Source organism: Myodes glareolus, chromosome 22 (genome assembly GCF_982192425.1).
Source record: "Myodes glareolus chromosome 22, mMyoGla1.1, whole genome shotgun sequence".
Classification (NCBI taxonomy): Eukaryota; Metazoa; Chordata; class Mammalia; order Rodentia; family Cricetidae; genus Myodes; species Myodes glareolus.
This window is the reverse complement of record NC_142047.1, coordinates 51639370-51666254: the sequence shown is the minus strand read 5'-3', so window position 1 is coordinate 51666254 and position 26885 is coordinate 51639370. Positions and strand designations below refer to the sequence as shown.

Here is a 26885-nt window from a genome sequence, read left to right as displayed (position 1 = left end):
TTTCTCTGTGTAGCCCTGGCTGTCCTGGAATTTGCTCCGTACCTCAAACTCAGAGATCCACCTCCCTCTGCCTCCCAAGTGCTGGGATTAAAGGCATGCACCACCACACTTGGCTTTTTTTGTTTTAAGACACGGTCTTACCTGTAGCCCAGACTGGGCTTGAGTTTGCTGTGATCCTCCTGCCTCTGCTACCTGAATGTTGTACTCAGAATGTGTACCACTATGCCCAAATCCAATGGTCAACTTTCTATTTCCACCTGACACGTAGGCAGCAGACAAGTTCTAGATACAACTCCAAATAACAGACAGGGAGCTGAGGTTCTCAAGACTCTGGCCCAGGGTTGTCACAGCAGAGACAGAGTCGGAATGGTTCCTCAAGTGGTAAAGAGTGGGGAAAGGCCAGTCCTTTGGTCTGCTGCCAGGCTCTGGAAGGTGAGCGTCTATAACCATGTGCGGTGGTTGGCTCAAGTGGAGGCAGGAGGGCAAGTGAGAGCTCTAGGTACATTCCCCAACATGAGTGTGCCAGGTCAATCCGGAGAGCCCTTCTGAGGTCACCCTGGATGGAAGGAGGAAGGAGGCGAGAATGCCATCTGCTAGGGTGGCATCGTGATAGAGCCCGGTTCTGTGCCCAGGCCAAAACAGCCCTTTGGGAGAGTCCTTGATCTGCAGGCAAAGGCAGGTATAAGCCAGTTTTCTAGGGATTGATGAATTTTTCTGTTTCCAAGAATGGGAACTGGCACTTGACAAAAATGTTTCCCGAGTATCACAGTTGCTGGCCAGGAGTCAAGGAAGCAAGATGCTGGAGAAGTAGGCAACATGGGCTGCCTCTGGGGATGGGTGGAGCGGGTCAGGCTGTGCTACTTGAAAACTGTTTGCCATAGTAAGTCACGCAGCATCAGCTTGACATTTTAACCATTTTTTCTTTTTCTTTCTTTGAGACAGGGTTTCTCTGTGTAGCCCTGGATACCCTGGAACTTGCTCTGTAGACCAGGGTGATCTAGAACTCAGAGATTTACTTGTTTCTGCCTCCTAATTCCTGGGGCTAAAGGCATAGACCACCACCCATTGAACCGTTTTTCAAATGTGCAATTGAAGGACTTTCAAAATCCTTCCTCCTCTTCCTTCTTCATTTCTGGAGATAAGGTGGCCCAGTCTGGCCTCAAACTTGCAATTCTCCTGCCTCCTGAGAGCCAGGCTGACCAGTTGGCACTGCCATGCCTACCTCTGGAGCCTTTTAAGTTCTCATTAACCATCTCTTTCCTCCCCCACTCTTCTCGGGCAGTCTTCTATTCTCTGTGTCTGAACTGACCCAATCTAGATACTTTCATAAAGTCAGGCATGTTCCCAGCATGCCTCAAAGGCAGAAGCAGAAAGATTTCTATGAACTGGAGGCCAGCCTGGTCTACATGACAAGTTCTAGGTCAGTCAAAGCTACATAGTGAGACCCTGCATCAAAAAATAAAATCAAATATGGCCAGATGGCACTGGATAGCTACGGTCTGTCAAGCAGTCCTTGGCTGAGGGCCCGTTTGTCTACCATGGATGGTTTTGTTCTCAACACTCAAATACCAAGTTCTGCTTGAAAATTGGTTTTTAAAGAGTAAAAACCCAACCAAATAATCAAAAACCCAAACAAACAAACAAATCCTGCAACTACACACAGTTTGTCTTTTGTGGCAGACACCCATCACTTGGCTCAGTGTTTTCCAGATGTTTGGTTTGCAGTGGTGCCATAACTTGGTTCCCTGCTATAACCAGGTAACACTCAACTTCATGATGGCTCATGTTTGCCCCCCCCATTCACCCCCTAATAGACACTTGGGGTGTTTCTGCACAGAATTAACATCCCAGTGTAGACAAGTTGGGATGACTGGATCAGCTCTGGGGAGGGGGAAGGGGAACCCTAGTGGCAGAGCTGAATCCATCTGTCTTCTTTGACCCTGTTCCATTCTCCCCACCTAGGGGACAGATGCCTAGCACTGCATGAAACTCGGTGTGGCCGTGCACACCAGCAATCCTACACCCCTCCTGGAGGCTGCAGGAAGACTAATCCTTGGCTACCTAGCAACTTTGAAGCCAAGTCTAAAGAGAGAGGAAGAAGGCTGCAGGCCAGGCAGGCTCTCCCTGCGTGGCAAGCAGCAAGAAGGCAAGTTCTGATACAAAGGATCTGGTCCATTTTATTTGGCCTAGGTAACACAGGTTTGTGACTGACCATGACACCAAAGGTTAGGAGGCTTGCTTGCAGGCTGAGAGCACATGCTTGCTCTGTTGCACATGAGGGAGGCATGGAAGAGTGGCATAATTTTCCAGTGGTAACACTGTATCTTACAAGGCAGGGAGTCTTCAGATACTCTTTAACTGCTCCAGAGAATACCACAGGAGACATTCTAGTTCCTTTGACAGTTCTTGTGCTTTGGTCTTTACGTTTTCACCTTTTGCTACTTTGACAGTTGTGGGACACAAACATTTCAGTTCTGCAGTGGTTCTCAACCTTTGTAATGCTGCATCCCTTTAATACAATACAATTTAATACACAATACTCCTGTTGTGGTGACCTCCAACCACAAAATTATTTTGTTGCTACTTCATAATTGTAATTTTGCTTTTGTCATAAATCGTAATGTAAACATCAGGTATGTAGAATAAACGACATGCAACCCCCGTGAAAAGGTCCGTCGACTCCTAGAGGGGTCGTGACCCATAGGTTGAGAACCACTGCTCTAGCAGACGCTCTGAATGGATTTCAGAACCTCCCCCATGTCTCTGCAGCACCCCTTCAGAGCCAGGCTAGAGGTGAGTCTTGGAGACAGCGTTAGGAAATGTTTAAATACTAGCTGTCTAGGAAAAGCCTGCATTTTTGGTGGTTTTGCAGAACTGAAGATTCTGAAGTTATGATTGGCTGACTTTAGCCTGCTGGTGACTTGAGGCTCAATAGCGGTCACACCACCTCTCCTGGTCCTTAAGCCTCTGTCTGTCCCCTAACTCATTTCTCAGTGCAGCTGAGTCTCGGCATGCTAGACTTGGTGCAGCAGTACAGTCATGGGCCCTTTTCCCTTTCTTCCTTCCCGTCCACCTGAATATGGAAGGCCGAGCCAAACCAAGATGGCTTGGGTAAAGTACCCAGCACGTGCAGGACTCAGACCCAGTCTGGGCACCAATGGGACAGCAGGTGCTCGTCATCATTTGCTACCGTCTATAGCACACTGATTAAGGACAAACCACACAGTGGGGGCAGGTATGACTGGAAGCAGTCCCAAAGCCCCAATCCAGACCACAGCGGGATGCAGCTGTCCGGTGCCACAGCAGTACAAAGTCTCTCCACCCCAACCACCAAGTCCTGGCCAACGTGGCCACTGTGGAGAACACCGACAACCCCCAGGGGGCGCTGCGCTCTCGCGACTTGGGGAGCAAAGGGGAAAGTTACTCCAGCCACGAGGGGCGCAGTTGCGGTGGGTGCTACCGAGGTTCGGGGGAGTCAGGCCCTTGGGAGTCTTTTTGTATCCTCCCGACCCAGGGTCCCAGGCTCCGGTTTCCCGGGGAAAAGCGCCCCACCGGCACTGTGCGAGTGACTGCACCGGGCTGCATGCAGGGGGGTCTTCTGCGGCGTGCGGACCGGGGTCTTCGGCTCATCGGCACCAGCCTGGCCCGCAGGGCCGGCGAGCGCGCCAACTGCCCTGGGCAGCGAGGGGTGCCTGGGCGCGCCAGGCCGTCGAGGGAAGCGCGGAGGCGGGCACTCCGGGGAGGGCGGGGGCCGGGCTTATAAAGGCCCGCAGGCGGGCGCAGGGAGTGAGCCGCCGAGTCGCCGTCCGGCCCAGCTCGGCCTGAGAGAGCCGCCCTGAGTTCCGCCCGGGGCGGGCTGACACCTCAGCGCGCGCGGGCTCCGGCCGTCGGGATCAGAGGGCGCGGCCGGCCTGGGTCCCGGTCAGAGGACGAGGCCCACGGGAGGTCCTAGCAAGCGGCGCGCCACACGTGTGGAGACCCGCCCTGAGTGCCATGGCGCGTGGTTCCTCCGGCCCCCGTACCTCCCTTTAGCCACGGCGGCGCGACCCCGGGCGGTCCCCGGGCCTCGGGGCATGGAGCCGCACGTGCTGGGCGCCGGGCTCTACTGGCTGTTGCTGCCCTGCACGCTCCTGGCGGGTGAGTTGGTGGGCGCGGGCCGGAAGGCTGCGTCCGGAACCCCCTGCGCTGCGTCGCCCGGCCCCGCGAGGGTGCGCGCGGGCGAGCATAGCTATGCGAGGCTATTCCCCGGGACTCGCGGCCCAGGGCGCCCGCATTCCTGAGGCGTGAGCGCGCTCGGCGGGCCGGGCCGGGCACCGGGTGGAATCGCGGCAGGCAGCGGCGAGGCGCGGGTCCCCGAGCGCCCCAGATAGCGTTGGGCGTTTCCGCGCGTGCTAGGAGGAGAGGCCCGGGCAAGGGGTTGTTAGCGTCTGAGACGGGAGGGAAGAGCGAGTTTCTATTCTCTTTCCTTTTTTCTTTCTTTCTTTTTTTTTTTTTAAAGAAGAAAGAAAGAAAGAAAAAGTCAAACTTGCATCACGACTTCCTGACCAATCTGGGAGAAGGCAGTGCTCTGCCTGGAGCTTTTCAAGTCAGACTTTTCCTACAAGAACTAATAATGTTCCAACCCTAGGCGCAGTCCCCAGTGTTCTTAGTCCCAGTTCCGAGGCTGTCTACCCCATGCCTTGGAAAAACCTGTCTTCTTATACCCTACTTGGTTACCTTCCAGTGGGACTGGGGCACAGGGCGCCCCAGAAGTCTCTGGCTTGGTGTCAGAACTGGAGATCCCAACCGCGGTATGTGTCCGTTGCTGGCAAGGAGCTGCTCTCCTTCGGTGTCATAAGTGCTGGGTTCCTCTGCGCTCTCCCAGCCTCACCCAGGGCACCGTGCCCAACTCTTTACCCACCTTATACCTTCTGGAGCAGCCAGCTCCCCTCCACGTGTGACCTTCTCCACGATCAGATTAAGTTAGCCCACAGAGAGATGGAGCGGTCTGTGTTGTGTATGTTTGTCTGCCTATGTGAAATCCATCTGTCAGAGGTGGGGGATTGTGTTTGGTCCCTCCAGTTCCTCCAGGGACACTACTTGCTCACCCTGTTTTAAGTAGATTGCTTAGGAATAGGCTCCTGGGGTGTCAGGCATCCTGGGCAAACCCTACTGGGCCTTCCAGACAGGCTAAGTTCTGATTTGTAGCACCAAACTGTGGTGAGACTGGGGGAAAATTTTCAAGGCAGGAATCAATGAAAACCATTGAGCTTGGAAAGGAGGGGCCAGGGGACAGTGTCCTCAGCTCAGCCTGGACTTGGGAGAGCCAAGGTCCAGGGCCCACATTGGTGGCTTGTTTTCCTCGCTGGCCTGTAGACACGCCGACTGTAAAAATAAGCTGAGCAGATGACGGTAGCGTAGAAGACAGGTACCCTTCTTAAAGGGAGAGCCGCAGCAGGAGCTGTTTCTCAGGACACTGAGGCTTCTTAACTGTCCGTCAGTGCTTGGGGACAAGAAAAGCAGGGCAGGGAATAGGTGGTCTTGTTGTGTGGGAAGAAAGGCTTTGTCTTCTTCGAAGAGGTCCTCTCCCACGGTCAGGGGCCTTCTTAAACAAAACTGGCAGAGTTTTCTCTGACAGACCAGATGGTGAATGTTTTCACATCACGAAATCCTCGGATATTTTTTTTCCAGTCATTAAAAGAAAAAAATGCACAAACCATTCTTAGCTCGTGGGCAGAATGAAATCGACCGTGAAGTCTGGTCCAGCCTGCAGCTAGTGACCCCTGAAGATCAGTCGAGGCTCTGAGGTCCCCTAGGTTTTCTGCTGCAATGTGTGGGTGGCAAGAGAAGCTTCCAGTCTGAGTCTGGTTAGGATGTGAACGAGGCTTTGCCAGCTCAGGGGGTTCCCACCCAGGCGGTGTGTTAGTCACCTGGGGAGCTTTCAAAAGAATATTGATGACTAATCCTCCCATTTTTCCTTAGGCCCAAACTGTCCCCCCAATAAAGTTCATTCATGAGCACATACCCAAGCACAGGCCACACCTCCCCTGACTCTGAGCCCGGGTGTGGGCTTGGCCATCAACAGTTTTCTTTATGCTGGGGGAGGTGAGCAGGGGACATGGAGTCAGCCAAGAGCACTGCACGGTGCCATAGGAGATGCTGGCACTCTGTTCATGGCTATGGGGTGTAGTCATCTCTGAGGGGTCTCTTGCTGGAGGTGGGATTCCATCTCTTGTGCGGGTTTCCTCACCCTCTACCCTCTGACCAGTTTGAGTCCTGTGTTTTGGAAATAAGGCTTCGCAGGTCAGTCATCCTATAAGCTGGGTGCTGGCTCAGGCCTTAGTGAGGGTGTGAGTCACCCTGGCATGTTCAACCCCTTGTCAACTCGCCTACCAGGATGGCAACCTGAAAAGCCAGGCAAGCTGATGCCCCAGCCTCAAGGGAATAGTGACCGGCTCGGGCAGATTTGCCTGGTGACCTAGAGACCTAGGGATCAGGACCCAGGGATGGAAGCTTCCAGAGATGTCCAGAGGTGTTTGGTGCTTGGAAGAAAAAGGACCAGGTCTGACTCTTGGTCTCACAGGGGAACCAGGAACTTAAATACCAAGCAAGAACCAGGTAGTAAGATGACAATGAGAAGACCTGTGTGGTCAAGCAGCATGGTCTCTGCTCTCAGGGTCCAACACATGGCATCCGCCATAGCATGGAGGGCATTGTTAAATCCATGACAGAGTGGCACCTATGTTTGACTGATTGTCTCTGAGAAGTTTCACTATTTACAGTGGGGTTATGTCTTCTCAGAGTGTTTTCATTGTCACCATCTACTGTCCCCTGTGGGACTGTATCTGGCTTGCCCATCTCTCTCTTTCTCTCTCTCTCTCTCACACACACACAACATGCACACACACACACACACACACACACACACACACACACACTCAGGAACTGGACAGCCCTCACTCAGTGGTCAGATCTACTGCTGAAGCTCAGGGCCAGAAAGGGCAGTAAGATGGCAGAGAACCGAGCCTTCCCTGTCACTGGTGCAGTCGTTTTGGTAGCCACAGCATGGGTGAGGTCCCACTTCCTCCTGCTGCACTGTGGGGGACTCCCTGCTGAGCCTAGGTAACTAGGCCTGGTGGAGGGGTGGGTGCTGCCTCCACGCTGGGTCTGGGAGGGAATGAGTAAGCAGGCCGGGAACCCACTAGGTCCCAGCATGTTTAGGGGAGGAGCTGGGGGCCGGCTGAGAACTGAAGGGAGATCACGTCATACTGTGTTCTTCTTGCAGGTGGTCACTGGCAGTCACCGGGGAGGGTCCTGCAGAGGAAGTGACCTTGCTGGGGTGGGCAGAAGTGCTAGCTTCGGGCCCTGGCCCCAGGCTGTTTCCTGGGCGGAGTCTCTGCCCGTGTACTGACAGCTCTAAATTTGCTTTCTTACTGTCAGAGCTGGGGAGGGCAGGGCCTTTGACTCCACTGGGTCTGAGATCTCCTTTCAGTTCTGTTACCTGTTTTAGAAATGTGTAATTAGATGTTTACTTCTTAATATACATTTGTTCTGGTTACTGAAGCTCAGCGTTCACACGTGCCTCCTGTCGCACTGTAGGCTCTGGGACTCCGTGTCAGAACGCAGCTGCTTAGGATTAGGACGGATGAACAGAATTGCCTCACAGGCCCAGGATCATATGGATGGGAAGGGACAACCCTGAAATGAAGCGTCCTTTGCCTTCTTTGCTGGCAGGTGCCTGTGTAAGGTCCCGGGGAGGATGAAAGAAGTCTTCTGGAGCCTGGGCTAGGGGTGGAAGAGCTGTGGAAGGCAGCAGATTGCAGCCCGGCCCTTCATCTCGCTCTGAACTTGCCTGCCCTTTAACCTCTTTCTAGGCTTCCTCTCCTCCCCTGTAAATGGAGCTATAAAAGCTTTCAGATCACTTCCAAACTCTGCTCTCTGGTCCCTGGGCTGTGACGACTCTCACACCCAGGCTGGGGAGGTGGATGGGTCAACTGTCTTTGGACAAAGGCCAGTCCTTCGTCCGGCGCTTCCTCCTCGGTCTTGGTGGCTAGGAGCCCCTGAGTGCTTTCCCATGTGTGCTGTGCAGGGCCAGGCATTGGCCGTCAGTAGCTAGGTCAGGTCTCCCGGGAACTTAGTAGAATGGGGCCTCCCACTACCGGGTTCCCTTCAATGCAGATGCTACTTCTTAGTTTCCAGAAAGTAGGCACTGGTGTCCCCACTTTCCATGCATAGGACCTGTCCCCGAGAGGGTCTGCAGTCCTGCACCCTACATGAGACACCCAGCTGCACACTATCCTGAACCTCTGAGTTCATTCATGCATTCTCTCATCTAGGTCTCGTAGGAAAAAGTACTGGGTAGCAGCCAAGAGGCAAGCTCTGGTTCCAGACCAGTGGTGCCAGGGCATGGGGTGGTTGTGGGGGCCAGCACTCATGGATGTGGTGGAGGTAAGAGTGCTTACTTCTTCCTGACCAGGCCCGAGGACACTATGAGCCCCTGCAGCTGTATATAGTTGGAGAGAGGGCTCAAATGCAGCCGTTATAAGGAGGCTTAGCTCCCTTCAGAGGGCCTCTGTCATGCCATCCAAGATGCTATTTCCAAGGAATGGCATCCAAAACAGGGCTCCCCCAAACAGTGCCATCCCAAAGGACTCCCAAACCAGTCTCCCCAACAATCCCTCTAGGTGGGGCACTCCAGACATGCCTTCCAAAGTGGTCTGCTTCCTACTCTATCTGGACAGAGCAGTATGAGTGGCCAGGGCTGATGACCTAGCGACCTGGTGCTGGGCTCTGAAGATCAAACTAGCTTGGGTGGGCAGAGGAAACCCAGGAGGAAGCCATGAGTTGCAGGAGGAAGAGGGTATAGGATGGGGGGTTAGCTAGTCTGGAGGGAGACAATAGGTAGCCAGGCTAGAGGATGAGGTCACTGGAGCATTCCAGGGCCCTATGTCTCCTTAGAAGGAGACCGGCTAGGGCCTGGTCAGCTGCTAGAGTCGGTGCTACTGGGACTGGGTAGGACCGGGAGAACCCTCCCTGTGCCTGTCCCCCTCTTTGCAGAGAGTGCTCCAAAGGTCGAGAACCAGGGAGGGAGGGTAGGCTGGGTGGAGCCTGAGGATGCCCCCCAGCCAAGTTTTCAATTATAGCTGTTCCCTTATCTGTATGCTCCCAGACTCTTGGTGGAGCCTGTCTTGGTGACCAAGGTCTATAATCCCAACTACCCTGGAGGCTGAGACAGGAGGATCACAGGTTCACGGCCTCTAGGGATCACTTACTAGACCCTGTTTCGAAGCAAAAAGCAAAAGGAAGGGCTAGTGGAATAGTCCAGTGATAGAGTGAGAGCCTGGATGTGTGAGATCCTGGGTTCCGTCCCCAGCACCAGGGAAAGCAAACAAAAAACCCTGGTGGACCTCTTGTATAGTAAAGAAGCTGTTTCCTTAAGCAAATACCTATGATAGATGTTTGGAACCTGCCATTGTACCAAGCAAACTCTTTATGTCGGCCATCACTCTGTATATGCACCTGTGATAGGATTTAATTTACATATTAGACACAGAGGTTAACCTCAATAGCTAATGATAAGATTAAATAATTACCACCATATATGGCATGAACAGTTATTTAAGACAGGCCTGGTGGCAGGAGCCTTCAGTCCCAGCATTAGGGAGGCAGAGACAGACAGCTCTCTGTGAGTTCAAAGCCAGCAGAGTTCCAGGCCAAGCTATACTTCATAGTGAAACACTGTCTTAAAAAAAAAAATATTTAAGGGTTGACAAGATGACTCAGTGGATACTCTCAGAGGCTGTCCTCTGAGTTACACACATACTGTAGTACATGTGTGCTCCCCACGTGCACACACACAAATGGATAAAATATTATTGAAACTTATGAAGTGCATGCTTCCAGAATTTTTCATCTAATATTTTTGTACTGTGATTGGGTGTAGGGAGGTCGAAAGCTCAGGCCAACTGAGAATAAATTCCACTATAACTCTTTTATTTATTTGTTTGTTTGTTTATTATTGGTTTTTTGAGACAGAGTTTCTCTGTGTAGCCCTGCCTGTCTGTCCTAGAACTCACTCTGTAAACCAGGCTGGTGTTGATTCACCTGCCTCTGCCTCTCAAGTGCTGGGATTAAAGGCGTGTGCCTCCTCCACGGCCTGGCTCTTTTAATTTCCAGCCCCCATCCCTATTCCCAGGAGAGCCTGGTCCTGCCCTAGCTCTTTCTTGTCTCAGCATGAGTGGCATCTGCTGCCTGTGGCCTACTGCTACTGTCTTGTCACCTCATCTTGTCCTTCGTAGGTGGAACATCCATGGTTATTTTGGGGTTCCCCCTTATGTCCTTCCCTTCATTTGCTTCTAGGTTTCCGGTGTCAAGGGCACCTCTGGCCTTCCATGCGTTTCTCTGGGCTGGACACTGAGTCCTGTCGCATTATGCATGGAGATCACATATGTCCGGGTAGCCACTCACACTGATCCCTTGGGGAACTGGCCATGGGGAAGCAAGCATCGTCTTGTAGAGGACAAGGGCAGCTGTCCAGTCAGACCAGCCTCCTGGGTGATATCAGATATCTTAGCCAATATGTGCAGCCTTCTGACTCCCTGTGGCCATCCCAGGAACCCTGCTGAGTAGGGTGGGCCCATTTTTCTGGTATGTTTTAATAGCATAATTATAGGGGGTATTTTTGGTTTTCTCTAAGAGGCTGACAGGGTGAGCCACGGCTGTTTACCAGGCTGCAATGTGGACGCTATTTTTCTCTGTAAGTATATATAGCTGAGGCCATTTCTTCTCTGGGTTCAGGCTGCTGAGGGATGGTGGCCACCTCAGCCTCCTGTGGTTTCCTTTGCTATTGAATGGGAGCCTAAAATGGGCCCAGGGAGCAGCTGCTGAGCTCTGAGGAACGTGAGGCTGGGGTGGCCCCCATCTTAGTTACTGTTCTGTTGCTAGGAAGAGACACTATGACCAAGGGAACTTATAAAAGAAAACATTTAATTGGGGGCTTGCTTACAGATTCAGGAGGTTAGATGGTCGCGGTGGGAAGCATGGTGTCAGGCAGGCTTGGTACTGGAGCAGTAACTGAGAGTTTAGATCTGGTCCACCAAGTAGGAGGCAGAGAAGTCATGAGACTGGGCCTGGTGAGGACTTTTGAGACTTCAAAGCTCACTGTTAGTGACACACTTCTTCCAGTAAGGCCACACCTCCTAATCCTTCCTAAACAGTCCACCAACTGGGAACCAGATCTTTAAATACATGAGCCTGTGGGTACCAATCTCATTCTGAGCATCACACCTCCCATCCTTGAACCTTCCACAGCATGTTCCTGCTCAGCCTGGTGAAGGCCTTTAAGAGGGTGTTAGTTAGGCCTCCTCCCTGCTGCTTGGTTTTCCTCTAGCATCGAGCAGCCACCTCCATCCTCCAAACCTTGGCCATCATCCAAAGACTCTTCAGCAGGAGAATTAAACTGCTAAGGAAGGAGGTCCCCAGGGTCTGCACTGAAGGCCTGTGCTTATTGGGGACCTGAGGATGAGGTGTGGGTTCTGGACAAATGGTCTGAGGTGAGCCTGGGAGGCTGCAAGCATAGGGTTTGATGATCACCTTTTTTTTTAAATTAATTAATTAATTTTTGATTTTTCAAGGCAAGGTTTCTCTGTAGCTTTGGAGCCTGTTCTGCAACTAGCTCTTGTAGACTCAAGCTCACAGAGATCCGCCTGCCTCTGCCTCCCGAGTGCTGGGATTAAAGGTGTGCGCCACCACCGCCTGGCGATATTCACCTCTGAGAACCCCCAAGACCTGCTGTCTGTCTGCTGACACCTTGCCTTCCAGCTCCCAGCATGCCTGTCTGCCTCTGTGCTATGGCTCCAGCATGCTCCTGGCCCTTTTCTCTCTCTCTCTCTCTCTCTGGCTCTCTCTCTTATTTATTTGATTTCTGTTTATGGTTAAAAGGCTGTTTAACAGCATCCTGCTGATAGCATGACAGGGAGTTTCGAGAGGAAAGTGAGGGGCTGGAGAGATGGCTCAGCAGCTGAGAGTGTGTGTGTGTGTGTGCACTGTGCTTGCAGAAGGAAGTTCGGCTCCCAGCATGCACACTGGACTGCTCACAGGGATCTAGATCTCTAACTCAAGAGATTCAGACATCCTCTTTAGGACTCTAGAGGCTCCTGTACTCACCCGTGCCTTCTCCCCTGCCCCCAATACTACAAATTAAAAAAAAATAAGTAAAATCTTTTAAAGGGAAGTGAGACCGTCCACTAGTTTGACAGCTCTTTTCCTCACTAGCATGTCTGAGGGCCAGTGACAGTAGTGACCCACATGACTCCTGTATGCTCTGTGCTAAACTTTGTGCTGTGATCTCTGTCCCAGGGAGGGCTTTTCTTGTCCTGTTTTGGGAAGGAACAGGCTGACTGGTTATCCCAGTTGCCCAGGGTCACTCTGGGTACAGGTGAAATCACTCTGTGGGCAGCTGAGTACTCCCAGTCCCGGTCAGCCTCCTGCTCCCCACATCACCTCCAGTGAGATGGTCACGTGCAGGCTTACAACAGCCTTGTGGGCGGGGGCCCAGTGCCTGGCCCTATCTCCTCTGTCTGTGAGTGGGGCCGGGACTGTTTTCCTCGACTCTGATGTAGTCTAGCTACCTCCAGTGGCTAGATTCTTGGGTGCATTTCTGCACAATTTCCTCTGGCTCCATGGGAATCCAGTGGTCCTCCCTTGCCTGTGGCGACTGAGGCCCATGGCACCTGCCTTCCCAGGCACATGCCAGTGTCCTTCCCTCCAAGTAATCCCTAGAGCAGTGTTGCCTACTATAAGAGCCTGGGGCCTTTGGCTTCCCAGTCTCACCAACTTACCCAAGCCATGGCAGCAGGTGTCACAGGGTAGGAGTGGGCAAGTCCTTGCTGTGTGTGTGTGTGTGTGTGTATGAATGTGCTTGTGTGTACACACTCTTGTTTAAGGTTGTGTGTGTACTCACTGCCCTTGGCATTCACTTGACAGATGCCATCTGTAAGGCCTGCTCTGGCCCAGGCTGTAGTCTTAGGCTTTGGGGTCCCACTGCCACTCCCAGTTTCTGGTGCACCTGAACACTGAGTACCCCGAGTGTTCTCCACTGAAGTGTTACCAGCATCCAATAAGAACCCACAGCTCTGTGGCGATGTTCAACAGCTGGAGAGTTCCAAACAACCATTCCAAAACGAGACAGCGACGGGACCCCATGCTGCCCTGCAGCTCACGTGCATCGCTGTCATCTTGCTCAGGTGTGTGAGATGCACCCCAGCTGCTGTGAGCTACTGCACCTTTTTGTGGTTTTTTAGACAAGGTCTCACCATGTAGCCCAGGATGGCCTGGAACTCCAAATCCGATCTCACTCTCCACAGATGCACTGTTCTGTTTATGTCATGAAGTGTCTGTGGGGAGAGGACTTTGTCTTTCTGAGGTGCACAGGGCCACCCTTTCTTGCTGGAGAAGAAGGTGTGAGTGTAAACTCAGGCAGCCTCTAGGTCCTGCCCACGTGTCTGAGGAATTGGTACTCCACAGCCCATGTGCGCGGTAGTGAAGAGGGACCTCTGTGGCTTCAGTTTGTTTTCTGGGATGCCTGCTAAGCTCTCACTTGTGCCTGGTATGCAACGCTGTCTGACTTCATCGTGAAGCGTTTATGTCTTTCAGCCATTAAAACAAAACAACAACAATAAAAAACCAGGAATCTGTTTTGGTTTCTCTTTTTTTCCATTTTTGTTCTGGTGTTTGTGTGTGCGTGTGTGCATGTGTGCGTGTGTGTGTGTGTGTGTGTTTACAAGGAGACCAGAGGTCAACCCAAGTGTTTGTCCTCGGGAGCCAGCCACCTTATTTTTGAAGGATTTCTCAGCAGCCTGTAACTTTCCGGTTTAGAGTAGGACTGACTAGGGCTGCTGACCAGCGGGCTCTGAGAAGCTGCCTGTCACTGTCTCCCTGGCACTGTGTGCACGACTGTACCCAGGTTTCAACATTTTTACATAGGCCCTCACTCTATAGCCCTGGCTCAGCTGGAACTTGCTGTATAGATTAGGGTAGCCTCAAATTCACAGAGCTCCGTCTGCTTCTGCCTCTCGAGTACTGGGATTAAAGGCGTGTGCTGCCACACCAGAACACCCAGCTTTTTAAAAGTGTGGGTTCTTGAGATTGAACTCAGGTCTTCATGCTTACAGCACAACCACTTTACTGAGCTAGCTCATCTCCGCAGCCTTATTTTTAATATTTCAGATGAGGTTTCATACAACTCAGGCTGGCCTCAAGCCTTCTGTGTAGCCGAGGATGTTCTGGAACTCCCGACCATGCTCTTGAGTGCTGGGATTACATGTATGTGCCACTGTGCTTGGTTTGTACATTACTGGGATCAAACCCAGGGTTACATGCATGCTTTGGAAGCTGTAAGCAGATGACCAACTGAGCTGTATGCTTAGCTCTGTTTGTTTGTGAGACAGGATCTCACTAAGTAGCTCAGGTTAACCTCAAAGTCTTGTGTTTGGTGGAAGGACGGTGTGTGCGTCACAACTGGCTTCCTCTGTGTTTGGTCCTTGGAATTGGTTATAAATTTGTCATTTCAGCCCTCCATCAACTGTGTATTGTGAGTGTTTTTGTGCCTATGTGGCATGCTTATTCCAGTCTTTATGGTGTCATTTTAGGGGCAGGCCCTTCTAATTCAGATGGAATCCAATTCAACGGTGGGACTACTGCCTGCTCTGTGTAGACGGTCACTTGTCCACAAGAATGCTTTCACTCCTTAGCCACGTGGCTCTCCCTGCCTTGCTGTGTGGCTGGACCCTGTCCTGCTTACCACCTGCTTAGATGCCTTATGGAATGTTCTGTTCTACCACTACCACCCCTCATCCCCACCACCTCTCCCCACCCTGCTCCGCTGGCTTGGCCTTCATTCCCTGGGGCCCTTGTCCTGCTGTCAGAGTGTCTGCTCCATTCCTCCCTGTACTCACCCCTGTTTTGAAACTCATAGACTTGACGAGGGTCCTTGTTCCATCCTTGCAAGGTGGCCTCCTTGGTCTCTATTTTAGTGTCCTCTCTCCTCACGTCCTTGTTCCTAGGGACTACAGTGGCCATCTTTGCCCACTGCCCATCTTTCCTGCTTTGCGCTGTGCCCGTTTAGATCCCTTAAGCATCAGCCAGTCTGAAGGACAGGATAGTTTCTGTGCTTGGCAGATGCTGTGCCAGGGGCTCATGAAGTGTAGGTGTGGGCTTTGTCCTGTGCCTCCAGACACTCAGATGACCCATGTCTTGTGGATTCTCTAGGGAACCCAAGCAGTTCATGACCCCATCTCCCCAGAGGCTGTGTGCTAACTAGCTGAGTTAACCCTCAGTCCTCAGGCCTTGTCCTTATCTGGGACAGCACGCTTTGTGGAGTCTGAGTGCAACCTCTTGCCTCCTCTTCTGCCTCCCCGAATCCAGCATGGCCCTTGGCCGGCCCTGCGGGGCTGTCTCTGTTTCTGCTCCACTATGTGAAGGTGACTGGACATATTGCCCCGAGCTTGGACCTGGACAGTGGCTGGGCCTCGCATATCTACAGCCCCACTGGGCATTCCCCGCCTGTGCCTGACGCCACGCCTCTGTGTTTTCCTGTCTGTGTTAGCTTAGTGGGGTCAAGGAAGGCTGGGAGTTGCCATCCTGTAGGTGTGAGGGAATGTCAGGAGAGGTGACAAGGTGGAAGTTCCTCCAGGTCGCAGAGGTCACACCTGTCCAAGCTTGCCTGGTGACGTGGTCTCATGACAACTACGTTCCAAGCTGTCCTAATTTCATTTCTGTTGCTGTGATCTGGACAAAAAGGCAGTTTAGGGAAGAAAGGATTCATGCTTCGTGCATGGTTCCTGGTTATAGTTCGTCATTTCAAGGAAGCTGTAGCCGTAGGAGCTTCAGACAGCTGGCCACAGTCAAGAGCAGAGAAAATGAGTGTGCGTATGGTCACACGCTTGTGCTGAGCCTGATTTCTCTACTCTTACAGTGTTCAGGACCCTCTGCCTAGGGAATAGTGCTCTCTGCAGTGGACTGGGTCTTTCTCACACCAATTAATAATCAAGACAATGCCCACAGACATACCCACGGGATAACCAGACCTAGACAACTCCTAAGACTTTCTTCTCGTGTGATTGATTGGTTCTAGCTTCTGTCCAGTTGACAGTTAAAACTAACCATCACACAGACCTTATCAATGGGTGCAGACCTTCCCAGCTCATCGGGGGAGGACAGCCGGGCAGGCCCTAATCGCTAAGGATCAGGAGTGTGGGGGGAGAGACTCACAGCATTGTGGGAAGAGGGACCTAAGAAAGTTGTTGTTGAACAAAGGTGTGGTACTGCCTGGGGGAGGCTTGGTGGAACCCGGACCCTCAGGCAGCTTCCCTTGAGCGTCCTCTGAGCACTCTGAGCTGTGATCTCTGCAGGGCCTCCTGCCTCAGTTTCCAGTTCCCACAGTGCAAATGAGCCTAGGAAATAGATAAGTGAAGTGTGTGGTAGGGGCAGCTCTGTGTGGTGGTCAGGGGTGCTGTGGGTGGGATGTCCCCTGGCTACACCGGAGCCTCTTTCTCCCAGCCTGGGCAGACAGCAGGTGTCTCCTTTGCTGATACACTGAAGGTCAGTGGCCATGCCCTAGCTTCTGGAATGCTTTCCCTCAGCCTGGGGAAGCACCAGCCATCACCTTCATCGTGCACTCCTGAGTGAGGCCGGGTTTCTGCAGGACCACACAGCACGGAGTCTTCACTAGCGACTTTCAAGGCAGGCTTCTCTTTCCCCTCCCACCTCTACCCTCTTCTACTGCGTAGGCAAACCTCTCCCACCACCTCCATTCAGGTCTCTGCACCCCTCCTACATCCTCCACCTCTCCCTCATCTGTATAAAGCACAGGGCTTGAAGCCAAAGGTAAAACTGCGTCTACCAGAGACCCTGGTGACACCTTGGCCTTGGGGCTGTGGGAGGAGCTACAGTCAGCGCTCACTGGAGCTTCTGGACCAGCAGGCTGGGTTACATTCCAGAGATGATGGGCCATTCCAGGGAGGCCAGCGAGGAGGTACAGGTGCTCTGGGCCCCAAGTGAGGCCAGGAGTGTTGAGACACAGTGGTCCTTTCCCCCCACTTAGGAGGAAGACTGGCCCTGCTAAGGGACCTCACCAGCTTGTAGTTGTGCCTTTGGGAAGGGAATAGACCTAGGTGGGAACTGCTGGCGTGCGGGGAGGGGGGGTGTCTCAGGAAATGGTGATGAGGTAGGTATCTCCAACTATCTTGTGGGACAAAAATCAGAACCTTCATCCTTTACTAGGTTCAGGTACCATCTGAGATGTGCTAGATCTTACAACCCACCTGCCTGGGGCCAGAGCCTGGTGGTGTGACTATAAAAGCAAAGACCACCCATTCCCCTACTGTCCCCAGGTCTGTGGTTATTTGTGGCCCAAGAGTCACTTCTTCACTGAACTGTGTTCTGAGTTACATTAGCTCCAGCTGGGGGCTAGCCACAAGAGCCCCCGGGCTCTGCAGAACCCTGGGTGGTAGTGATAGTGCTGTATAATCTTTCTCCTGCAAGGTAGGTGGCAGGCTGAGGACAGTTCCCAGGCTTGGCTTCCTGTTGAATCTCTCCATTTGTCCTCGGATAGTCTGATTCTTGGCTGTGCTGCTAGGTGCCTTTAGCCAATTTACACAGTTCCTCTGAGTTTTGAACCCTTCATCTTTTAAAAAATATTAACATAATCTTTATTATTTTTAAATTCATATACAGGGCTGGAGTGGCTAGTCATCTGAGGATAGCAACTCACATCTATAATTTCAACACTCAGGAGGATGAGGCAGAATTAAATTAGCAATAGCTGCTAATTTAAGGCCAGCCTGGACTACCTAATTCCAGGTTAGCCTGGACTACAGTGTGAGACCCTGTCTCAAAAAACAACAACAAAAACATATTACAAATTTGGGTGTGGTGGACACGCCTTTAATCCCAGCATTCAGGAGGCATAAGCTGGTGGATGGATCTCTGTGAGTTCCAGGCCAATCTAGTCTACCTAGCAAGTTCCAGCCTAATCAGAACAATACAGTGAGACCCTATCTCTAAACCAACGACAAACAAAAACACTGCTGCTTTGCCTGTCATATGGGATGCCCCTTCCAGAACCCGTGGAGCCGAGTGCCTGGCCTGCAGCACCTGGAGCAGGTGCCTAGCACTGCAACTCTTCTGTGGTGGAGCCTCCCTCCTGCAGCCAGTCTTTGTAAATCCCCAGATGTGAGATTATCAGCTGCCCTGCTTGACCCCATACCTCTCTGGGACAGCCCTGCAGGTTACACGTGTGAAGATGCCTTACAGAATCCATCTTGAGGGGAGGCAGGGCTGGTGCACAGGCCAGGTTGCCTATGCTGTAGTCAGCTGTGCTTCTTGAGGATGGCAAAGAGTAGCCACATGCTCATACCATTGCCTGCTGGCAGTGTGTGCCTTGGGGGCATTCTGATGGCTGGCCAGGTGAGGAGTCATCTGGGTGTCTGCACTTGGAGACAGGGGTATTGGACGTCTGCCGCTGGTGCCTTCACAGGCAAGTTAAACAGCTCCTCTATACTTCGAATCCTCCATCTTTAAAGATGGGCTTGAATCAGCGAAATTCCTCAGAAGCCAAGGGAACTTGATGTCAGCCCACAGTGCAGGGACTGAGCTAGAACTCAGTGAAGAGCAAGGCCATTATGCCCTACATGGCTTCCTCCACTGTGAGGTCCTCTGGCCGAATGTCTGGGCAAGTCCTGCTCTAGACTCCATCTGTGGTGTCCCTAGATTGTCGTAGCTGCTGTTGTCCTCGGCCCTGCTGTGCAGGTCATGGCCCTGGGAGGCCGAGCAGGGTCTTCTGTCCATAGGCTGTGACCACAGGGAGTGGGGTACAGCTGGCGTCGGCTGCAGAGGCCTTGAGATACACAACGCGAGCTGAGCGCTGGATGTCTCACGGTTGTCTGCACCATAAGCTCCCTCTGGGCTTAGCAGGTTCTAGCTACACTAGACTGTGAGGACCAAACCGTGCATCTTTGAAAGGGAAAGTGATGGTAGATGTTCAGCCATCAGGGTTAGTGCGAGTGTTATTTCCTGCCCAGCAGGAAGGAGGCCAGAGGTGTCAGACTGCCATTGCTGAGGCCTGGCTGTGAGTTGAAAGCCCTTCCCTGCCCCTAGCCCTGGTGTTGAAACAGGCTTAGAAGCCACAGTACGGCTACTGTTGGGAATGGTGAGTGGGACCCAGAACCCCCAGTGATCTGTCTGTGACCCTCCGCCCACACTAGCCTCAGTGGGAGCAGCACCTGGTAAGCCCTTTGGCCAAGGAGTAGAGAAAACTGAGGCCTGCCCTGGCCCCTCCCACCCCGCAGACTTCTTGCCATGGGTAACCCTTTAGGAAGCTCACCTGTTTCTCCTGCATTAGCAACTTAGCCTGGTCTGGGGTAGGGCAGGTTCTGTTGTTCTCAGACCTCTTCCTTCCTGTGAAGGGCCCGAGCTCAGCCTAGACCCTTCATAGTGACCCTCAGAGGCCCACAGGAAGCCAAGAAAAGCTCTTTGTGGTCAAAGGCCCTGGGATTCAGGAGTCAGTCTCAGGATTCTTCTTCTTCTTTTTTTTTTTTTAACTTTATTTTATGTGAATTGGTGTGAAGATATCAGATCCCCTGAAACTGGAGTTACAGACAGTTATAAACTGTACATGGGTGCTGGAAATTGAACCTAGGTCCTCTGGAGGAACAGGCAGTGTCCTTAACCTCTGAGCCATCTCCCCAGCCCTCAGTCTCAGGATTCTATGACTTGATGCTTCCAAGGCTGCTCAGAGGCTCAGTGGCACCCCGTGCATGCCCAGTGTACAGTTGCCAAGGGGTGAAGAAGGAAGTGTGGCGTGGCTGCAGAGGCAGCAGCAAGCTGTCAGCACGCCACAGTGTGTACAGTGCTTCTCGTCTGGTAATCTTTGAAGCTGATAAGATTGTTGACCCACTTTACATATGAGGAAACTGAGGCCCAGGCGTCATTCAGAAGCTGAACTAGGACTCTGGACAGGGCTGTTCTGACCATGAGGCTGCCATGCACACACAGCCCAGGTCCTGGGAATACACACTGTCCTCAATACCTTCTGACCTGCCCTGAGCAGCATCCCCAGGGGACAACTGTCTCTATCCTGAGATTCACTGAGGCCATATAGAAAATAGTCTAGCCCAAGCTTGGGTGGAGGATGAAAATCAGCCTGCATCTTACTGGTAGGAAGGCTCATTGATCCAGCTTCTCTCTGGGAGAGGAGAACGTGGCTAAGATGGGAGCTCCACCTTTCAGGGTGGGGCTGGCAGGGAGGGTGGCCACTTTGGCCACTGGGCAGAGGGGCCTCACCCTATGGGGCTGACCTTGCGGCCCCCGGAGACCCCCAGGGGATGTCTGCTGCTGGCTTCACCAGCAGGAATTAGATTAGTTTTCCATAAAAACAGGATGCGGTGGTAGGAGGGCTGGCCCGCCCGTCATTTTTCTCACTCCTCTTTTTCCAGGAACTGAACATATAGCCCTTGGCCGGCACTGTCCCTGTCCCCACCCTGCCTGCCCATGCAGGGAGCAGCCCGCACTCTGCTCTTAAGTGACTTCTTAATCGGCTTCTCTTGCTGGCTGGGGGAGCTCACTCCTCTGCTGGAGCCAGTAAGCCGCTGTGGGGATATTCTGGCAGTGTTCGAGGGCCAGGCGTGGTGTAGCGTGGGAGGAAGGGTTTGGGTCCCTGAATCACTGGCCGCATGCCTCTGATTCTTTATCCCCCTCCCCAGGATACATCACCGGGCACAGAATTAGGGTTCATGGGCCCCTCTATGAGCCTCTGCCCCAGAGGTCACAGAGTTGAAGGAGCAATACCTACCTACTGTAAGCAACTGTGGGAATTCTGAGGCAAAGTCTCCAGGCCATGGCCTGAACCCGGAGAAAGTAATGTGCACGCATTGCCGGCCGTGTTAGGAGAGTTCGGTCATTTCTGGGGGACATGGAGTGTGTTAGGTTCTGTTCGGTGGGTGATAGGACCCACAGAAGAAGTTGGTAGAAGCTGAGTTCCATGGCTCATCCCCCATGGGTGGGGACAGCAGCAGAGCCCCCATCCTAGCTGTCCCAGGTCTGTGCTGTGAGTGCAGAACCTGCTCCTTGGCTGACAGTTGGTAATGCTGTCGTGAGGCTCTGAGATTTGAGGGGAGGGGTGGAGCTTCCCAAGATGTAGAATGGCAACCCCTCAGCACCCCAGCATCCTCAAGGGAATGGGGATCAGAGCCCTGGTGGACTGGGCTGCTCACCAGTCCCCTCCCCGCAGGTCTGGGGCTCCAGTGGCCTGCCTGGTCTTGGAATGGCTGCTGAGGGTTGGGCAATACAACTCTCCTGCCAGGCTCTGGTAGGTCCCTCCTCAGGCCTGGAATCCAGCTGTTTTCATCTATTCCAGCCCCAAACATCCTGCAGCCACAGTTCTAGAATGCCCTTGGAAGAGACCCTGGGTGAAATCTCAGTGCAGAAGCAGTTCTTGGAAGGATTCTAGGGAGGCAAGAGGACTGAGGGAGGCAGGCAGACAACACCAGCTCTATTTGGTTCTGATAGGGAACGCGTAACAGCAGGGAGTGCGTCCCCCTTTCCTTCTTCATTTTAAACTCTTAAAAATTAAGACCACAAAGTGTTCTGAGAGTTGGTCAGGGGTCTCTCATGAAAGGGGGAAACTGAGGCTTCAATGGTCATCTTCTTCGCACTGTTGGGGTGGGACCAGGTATGGCCACCAGTCTGGTTGTTAGAGCTGCTATCGTTGATTTCTCCCTTGGTCACTTTACAGGATTATTCACCTTCCAGAGTACGTGTGGGGCCCAGCACTTTGTCACCTTGCTTGTGGTCACAGCTGTTAAGAGCAGCACTTGGGTCCAGGCCTCTTGCTGGCTGGTCATACTTGGGCCCATCTCATGCTGCTCCCCCTTGATGCCATGTTGGGGTGCTCGGGCTAGGAAGGGGTCACCTGTTGCAATCTCAGAAAGGTGTGTTCCAGCTGCCTGTATCTGTCTTTATCACCTATCTGCTTATGGTCTGTCTGTCATCTGTCATCTGTCCATCCACTCATCCATCCATCCATCCATCCATCCATCCATCTATCCATCCATCCATCTTCATCTCTGTATCAACTACCTACCGTCTCTGTTTATGTTATCTGTCCATCTGCCCAATGCTGCCATTTACCAAGGTGTGGCTGGGAGAGGAGGGGACCAGAGACCACTTTCCTGCTGAAAACACAGAAGGGATGCAGATACCACGGCTGGGAAGGGGGTGCCTGGTCAGGGGATTTCCCTCACCAGGGACTAACTGGGCCGGTGACTATTTCCTGCTGTGCTTGCAGCAAGAGGTGGTCAGGTGACATTCCTCCGAGGTGCCGGAGAGGCCTTGTAGTGCTGGATGGCCTATCACCAGGCCCTGGACAGCTTACATAAGGAAGACTGAATGGGCCACGAGGCACGATGGTGAATCACAGGGCTGATTCAGTGGTCTGAGTCAGTGCACAACCTGGAATCTCAACCAGAGCTACATGGCAATGTGAGGGGGCTGGAGCTTCTTACTTAGGTCAGGTACCCACAGCTAGAAGGAAACCAGGGACCTAATGAACAGTGGCCAGAGGGTGTCCAGGTACCGAGCTCCTGTGGAGCCCACACCTTTCCGGGACAAACTGCTCCAGGTGGAGTTAATCAGAGCTGGCCATAGTCTCCGTGTCCTGCCGGCAGCTGTGGTTCTGGGTGGTGTGCTGGTGATACTGTGCATTTATACGTTATAGCAGGCAGAGCTAGTTAGTTAGAAGTGTGGCCTGTACCCTGCCTCTCTTCCTCAAGGGAGCTCAGGGAGAGCACCCTAGGACTGGTGGTTTGAATGAGAATGCCTTTATAGGCACATGTGTTTGAATACTTGGTCCCTAGTTGGTGGAACTGTTTGGGAAAGATTCGGAGATGTGGCCTTGTTGGAGATGTGTCCCTGGAGGTAGGCGTTGAGGTTCCCAAAGGCTGCTATTCCTGGTCAGCTTTCTGCCTCATGCTTTTTGATAAAATGGAAGCTCTCAGCTACTGCTTCAGTGCTGTCCCTGCGTGCCTGCCTGGATGGTCATGGACTCTGGCAGTGAGCCCCAGTAAACTTTCTTCTATAAGTTACCTTGGTCATGGTGTCTCGTCACAGTGGTTAAAAGCAACTGAGACACTTGAGGCTCCGCCTTTTCATGGGTTCTCATGTGAGACAGGGCTGGAAACCTCACCCGGAGGACTTGTGCTCTGTAGGATGGATATGCTTAATCTGGGCATAGTAAAACAGATAGTGGGATGTATGGCCATGTGCCTAATGAGGGATCCCGTTCGGTGATTGGTGTGCCTCACTGCAAGCCCTGCCCCATCATCTTTGCACTTGGAGCTTTGTCTACTGAAGTCCCACAGTTCAGGCCCATCTTCTTACCATGCCTAGCTTTAGTGCACCCCGGGAATCCATCTTGTGACGCTCCTATATGTACTGGTTTATTGTCCACCATGGCCCTGGGAAAACATGGGTTCTTAAGGATGGGTCTTGCCTCCCCCCGCCCCCGGGGGTTTCTTTTCTTTTTCTTTTTCTTTTTTTTTTTCGGGGTTTTCTCTGTGTAGCTGTGGATGTCTTGGAACTCACTGTGTAGACCAGGCAAGATCTGCCTGCCTCTGCCTCCCAATCGCTGGGTTAAAGTCATGCGCCGCCATGTCTGGCTCTCCTTGTTCCTTATATCTGCTCTGTAGCCACATGACCCACTGGGAACTCCTGTGTTGTTGGGCCTCATATCTGCAAATTCTGCACCCGTGGACCTCGAGTCTCATTCCCCTGCTCTGAGGTTATGGTAATTGCCTCCCTACGAAACTGTACAGATTGTTTTTTTGTCATTATTCCCTGAACAGCTAAGCCTAATGCGCTGCATTTATGTCGTGTTAGGTGTCATAAGTCATCTAGAGGTGACTTAGAGTACTGGGGAAGGGAGGACGGCCACAGGCTCTGTGCAATCCATTTTATTGAAGGGCTTGAGCACCGTGCCCCATGCCCTTAAGGGTCCCAGAACAAGTCTGCCCTGTGTATTGAGGGTGCCCGTATCATTTCTGTTTGTTTTCGGACAGGCTTTCAACTTTGTATCCCAAGCTTACTTGACACTTCCCATGTAGATTAGGCTAGCTTTAAACCCACAATAATCCTCCTGCCTCAACTTCCCTAGTGTTGAGGGAAGATCTGGATCTCTTACTGACTCAGAAGGCCAGGGGGCTGATACTGCAGAGTCCCAAGTGTTGTCTAGGTTTCCTAAGCCTCTCGGTACCCTGCTGAGAGAGCTGGCAGTGAAGAATCTTGCCTCTGGCAGCTTAGGATTCTGGGGGCAGTGCCTCCAGGTCAGGAACTGTGTTGTTTACCCAGAGCTCAAGGCCAGCCCTCCATGCTAATCAGTGTGGTTCAAGAGGCTTCTGGAATGTGCTGTCCACTCTATGGGGAAATTGCCTGTGGTGACCCCGTTCCCGGCCCAGCCAGTGAATGGAGGTGCTCAGTGCTTTGCCCAGGAAGCCCCCCCCCATAAATGACTTATTAGAGCACGCCCTCCCTGAGAGAGAAAGTGGGGCCACAACTGCCTTTTCCAGGTTCATCGAGACTCAGGGGCTCACCCGTTGGTTTGGAGCCAGCTCTGCTCACCAAGGAGCACCTTATTTACTCAGGCAAGCAGTCACCAAAGCCCGCAGCTCCTGGGGCCCAACTGATGCCATCACTGGGCATTCAGGAGCTCCTGTTTGCTCAGCGTGCTACCTTCACCCTGTTGCTGCAACTTAACCTGTGGGCACTGGGCCGCTTTGAATCATAGCCTGGAACTCCAGGTGTCGTCAGGCCCCACACCCAAACTCAGGTCCTGAGGCAGTGTCCATGGCCAGCCTGCTTCAGTTTGCCTCTTCCGCGGCACCCACTGTGACGCTCTCAGGTGTCCCTAGTTGGAGAATTATGGAATTGAAATTGACCACTGACCATACTAACCTGGAGTCATGTGAATGCCCAGGTGGGGTGTGTATAGCGGGGTCCCAGGGTCTGTGTGTTCTGAGCAAAGAGCCCAAGGCACATGTGTACGTGTTGCCAGCGGATCAAGGAACCGATCATGTCCTGGCCTGGTTCTTTTGTTTATTTGTTTCTATTTTGTTTCTTCAGACAATCCTAGTCTGAATTCCGTGTCCGGAAGAACAACTGAAGCCCACTGTGCCTCAGTTTCCCCTGTCCGACAGACAGTGCATTGTGTAGGGAAAGGGAGGCTCTACCCAGAAAAGCCTTCTGTAGATGGCTGGGTCCTTGCTTGTCTGCCCTGTATAAATCACATGATGCCTTTGCAGGCCAACTCTGTACCTTTCACGTCTCAGCTGCGAGGCCCAGACACGCTTTTCCTTCAAGATAATGGGAACTCTTGTCCCTGGGAGTCTTGAATAACTAGGATCTGGAAAGGGGTGACTTGTGGTCAAGTGAGGGCGTTGGACAGGGCTGACCCCCGTCGAGGCTCTGGGAGTGGCTCATTGTGCTTGCTTTAGGCTCTGGAGAGCTCAACGGTGTGTTAAGGGTCTAGGTCTGAGGCTAAATTTGTCAATGGCACCCTGTACAAGGCAAGCAGTGGCCCCTTCCTAGCTGGGCTTCCTGCTGAGACCAAAGACCCATGAACTGCAGGTGGTCTGGGAGGAAGGTGTCATCTTCAGCATAGACAGTTCTGCAGGCCTAGTTCCCTCCCAAATGGGATAGGGGCTATCTGGACCCATGTACTTCTGGGGCCCTGCCCATGCTGCACCCTGCCTGTTTACCTGTGGCAGCCAGTAGAGATGTCTGCAGATATGGCCGGCTTCCTCCATCCTGGAAGGGAACGACTCACAGGTGGGTGGCGAGGATTGGATTACTATATATGGAATGTGGTCCACCCTGTGCCCTGGAGCTCTCTTAGGTGTCTCCTGTGGGTAGGTCATTGGGGTGGCTCCAGTCCCAAAGCTCCAGGGGACTAGCGTGGAGTACAGACTGTGCCTCTGTATGATAGGCCATGTGAGCTGTTTGCCGAGAGTCTGTAGCAGGGTCCCTGGGCAGGGTGTAGCTGCCTGACAGGGACCAACCTGGCTTCTGCTGTAAGAAAGCCAATCATGGTCCAGTGAGTCTCCTCTCCTCTTTTCTGCCTCTCTGGTCTCTGGCTGTCCTGAGAAGTTTGGGATGGGAGGCAAACAGCTCTATGTCAACTTGTCTCCCCTGCCAGGTTGCCAGCAGTAGCTTGTGCCATCCTTGCCTTCTCGGCCTGATGAGAGCAGAGAAGGCAAACCTCTCCCTGGTGAGGGCTAGGGCTCAAATACCAAGCCATTTCCTGCCGGTCTCCTAGGGAACCGCCTCCTCCAGGAGCTCTGATCTGCTCGCCTATGAGTGGGTGCTGTGGTTACCCCAAGTTAGGGAGAAACCGAGAGACTAGTAACCAGTGCCTTGCGGGCCACATCCAGCTGCCTGGGAAGCGGCCATCCCTCCCACCTCCTCCACGTGTCCATACTCAGCTTGGGACTCCTGTTCCTCTGTCACCCGCACAGCCACCTTATCTGCACCCAGTCCCCTCTTGCCCTGCCACTTCCTCAAAGTATCACAAGGTCACTGTGGGCTGAGAGAAGCAAAGAAAGGTGGCTAGCTGTCCAGACTGGAGTATGTGATGATAGGTGCCCTGCTCCTCTTTGGGTAGGGGTCCCTTTGTTTATTCTACTGTTGGTTACCCTCAGCGTTGACCGTCTAACTGCGGTGCTGCAGAGGGAGAGCTGGGATAACTCGACCTGCCCCATGCAGGTCAGATGAGCCATGAAACCACATTTCCCAGACACCACACTAATTAAACCCCGACACTGTGGTAATTAAATGCTCCAAGGGCTCCCAGAGCCCCAAGC

At 52.8% G+C, this 26885-nt stretch overlaps 1 protein-coding gene across 3 annotated transcripts in view; it reads left to right on the top strand.

Moving 5' to 3' along the window:
* Positions 1–3779: 3779 nt before the first annotated feature.
* Positions 3780–26885, top strand: part of Piezo1 (piezo type mechanosensitive ion channel component 1 (Er blood group)) — a 65582-nt gene continuing 42476 nt past the window's right edge. For all 3 annotated transcript variants that reach the window (XM_085681841.2, XM_085681843.2, XM_085681840.2), the window contains exon 1: positions 3780–4137. In XM_085681841.2, the coding sequence (XP_085537967.2) occupies positions 4074–4137 (64 nt within the window). In that variant the 5' untranslated portion in view covers positions 3780–4073. The remainder of the gene's footprint in view (positions 4138–26885) is intronic.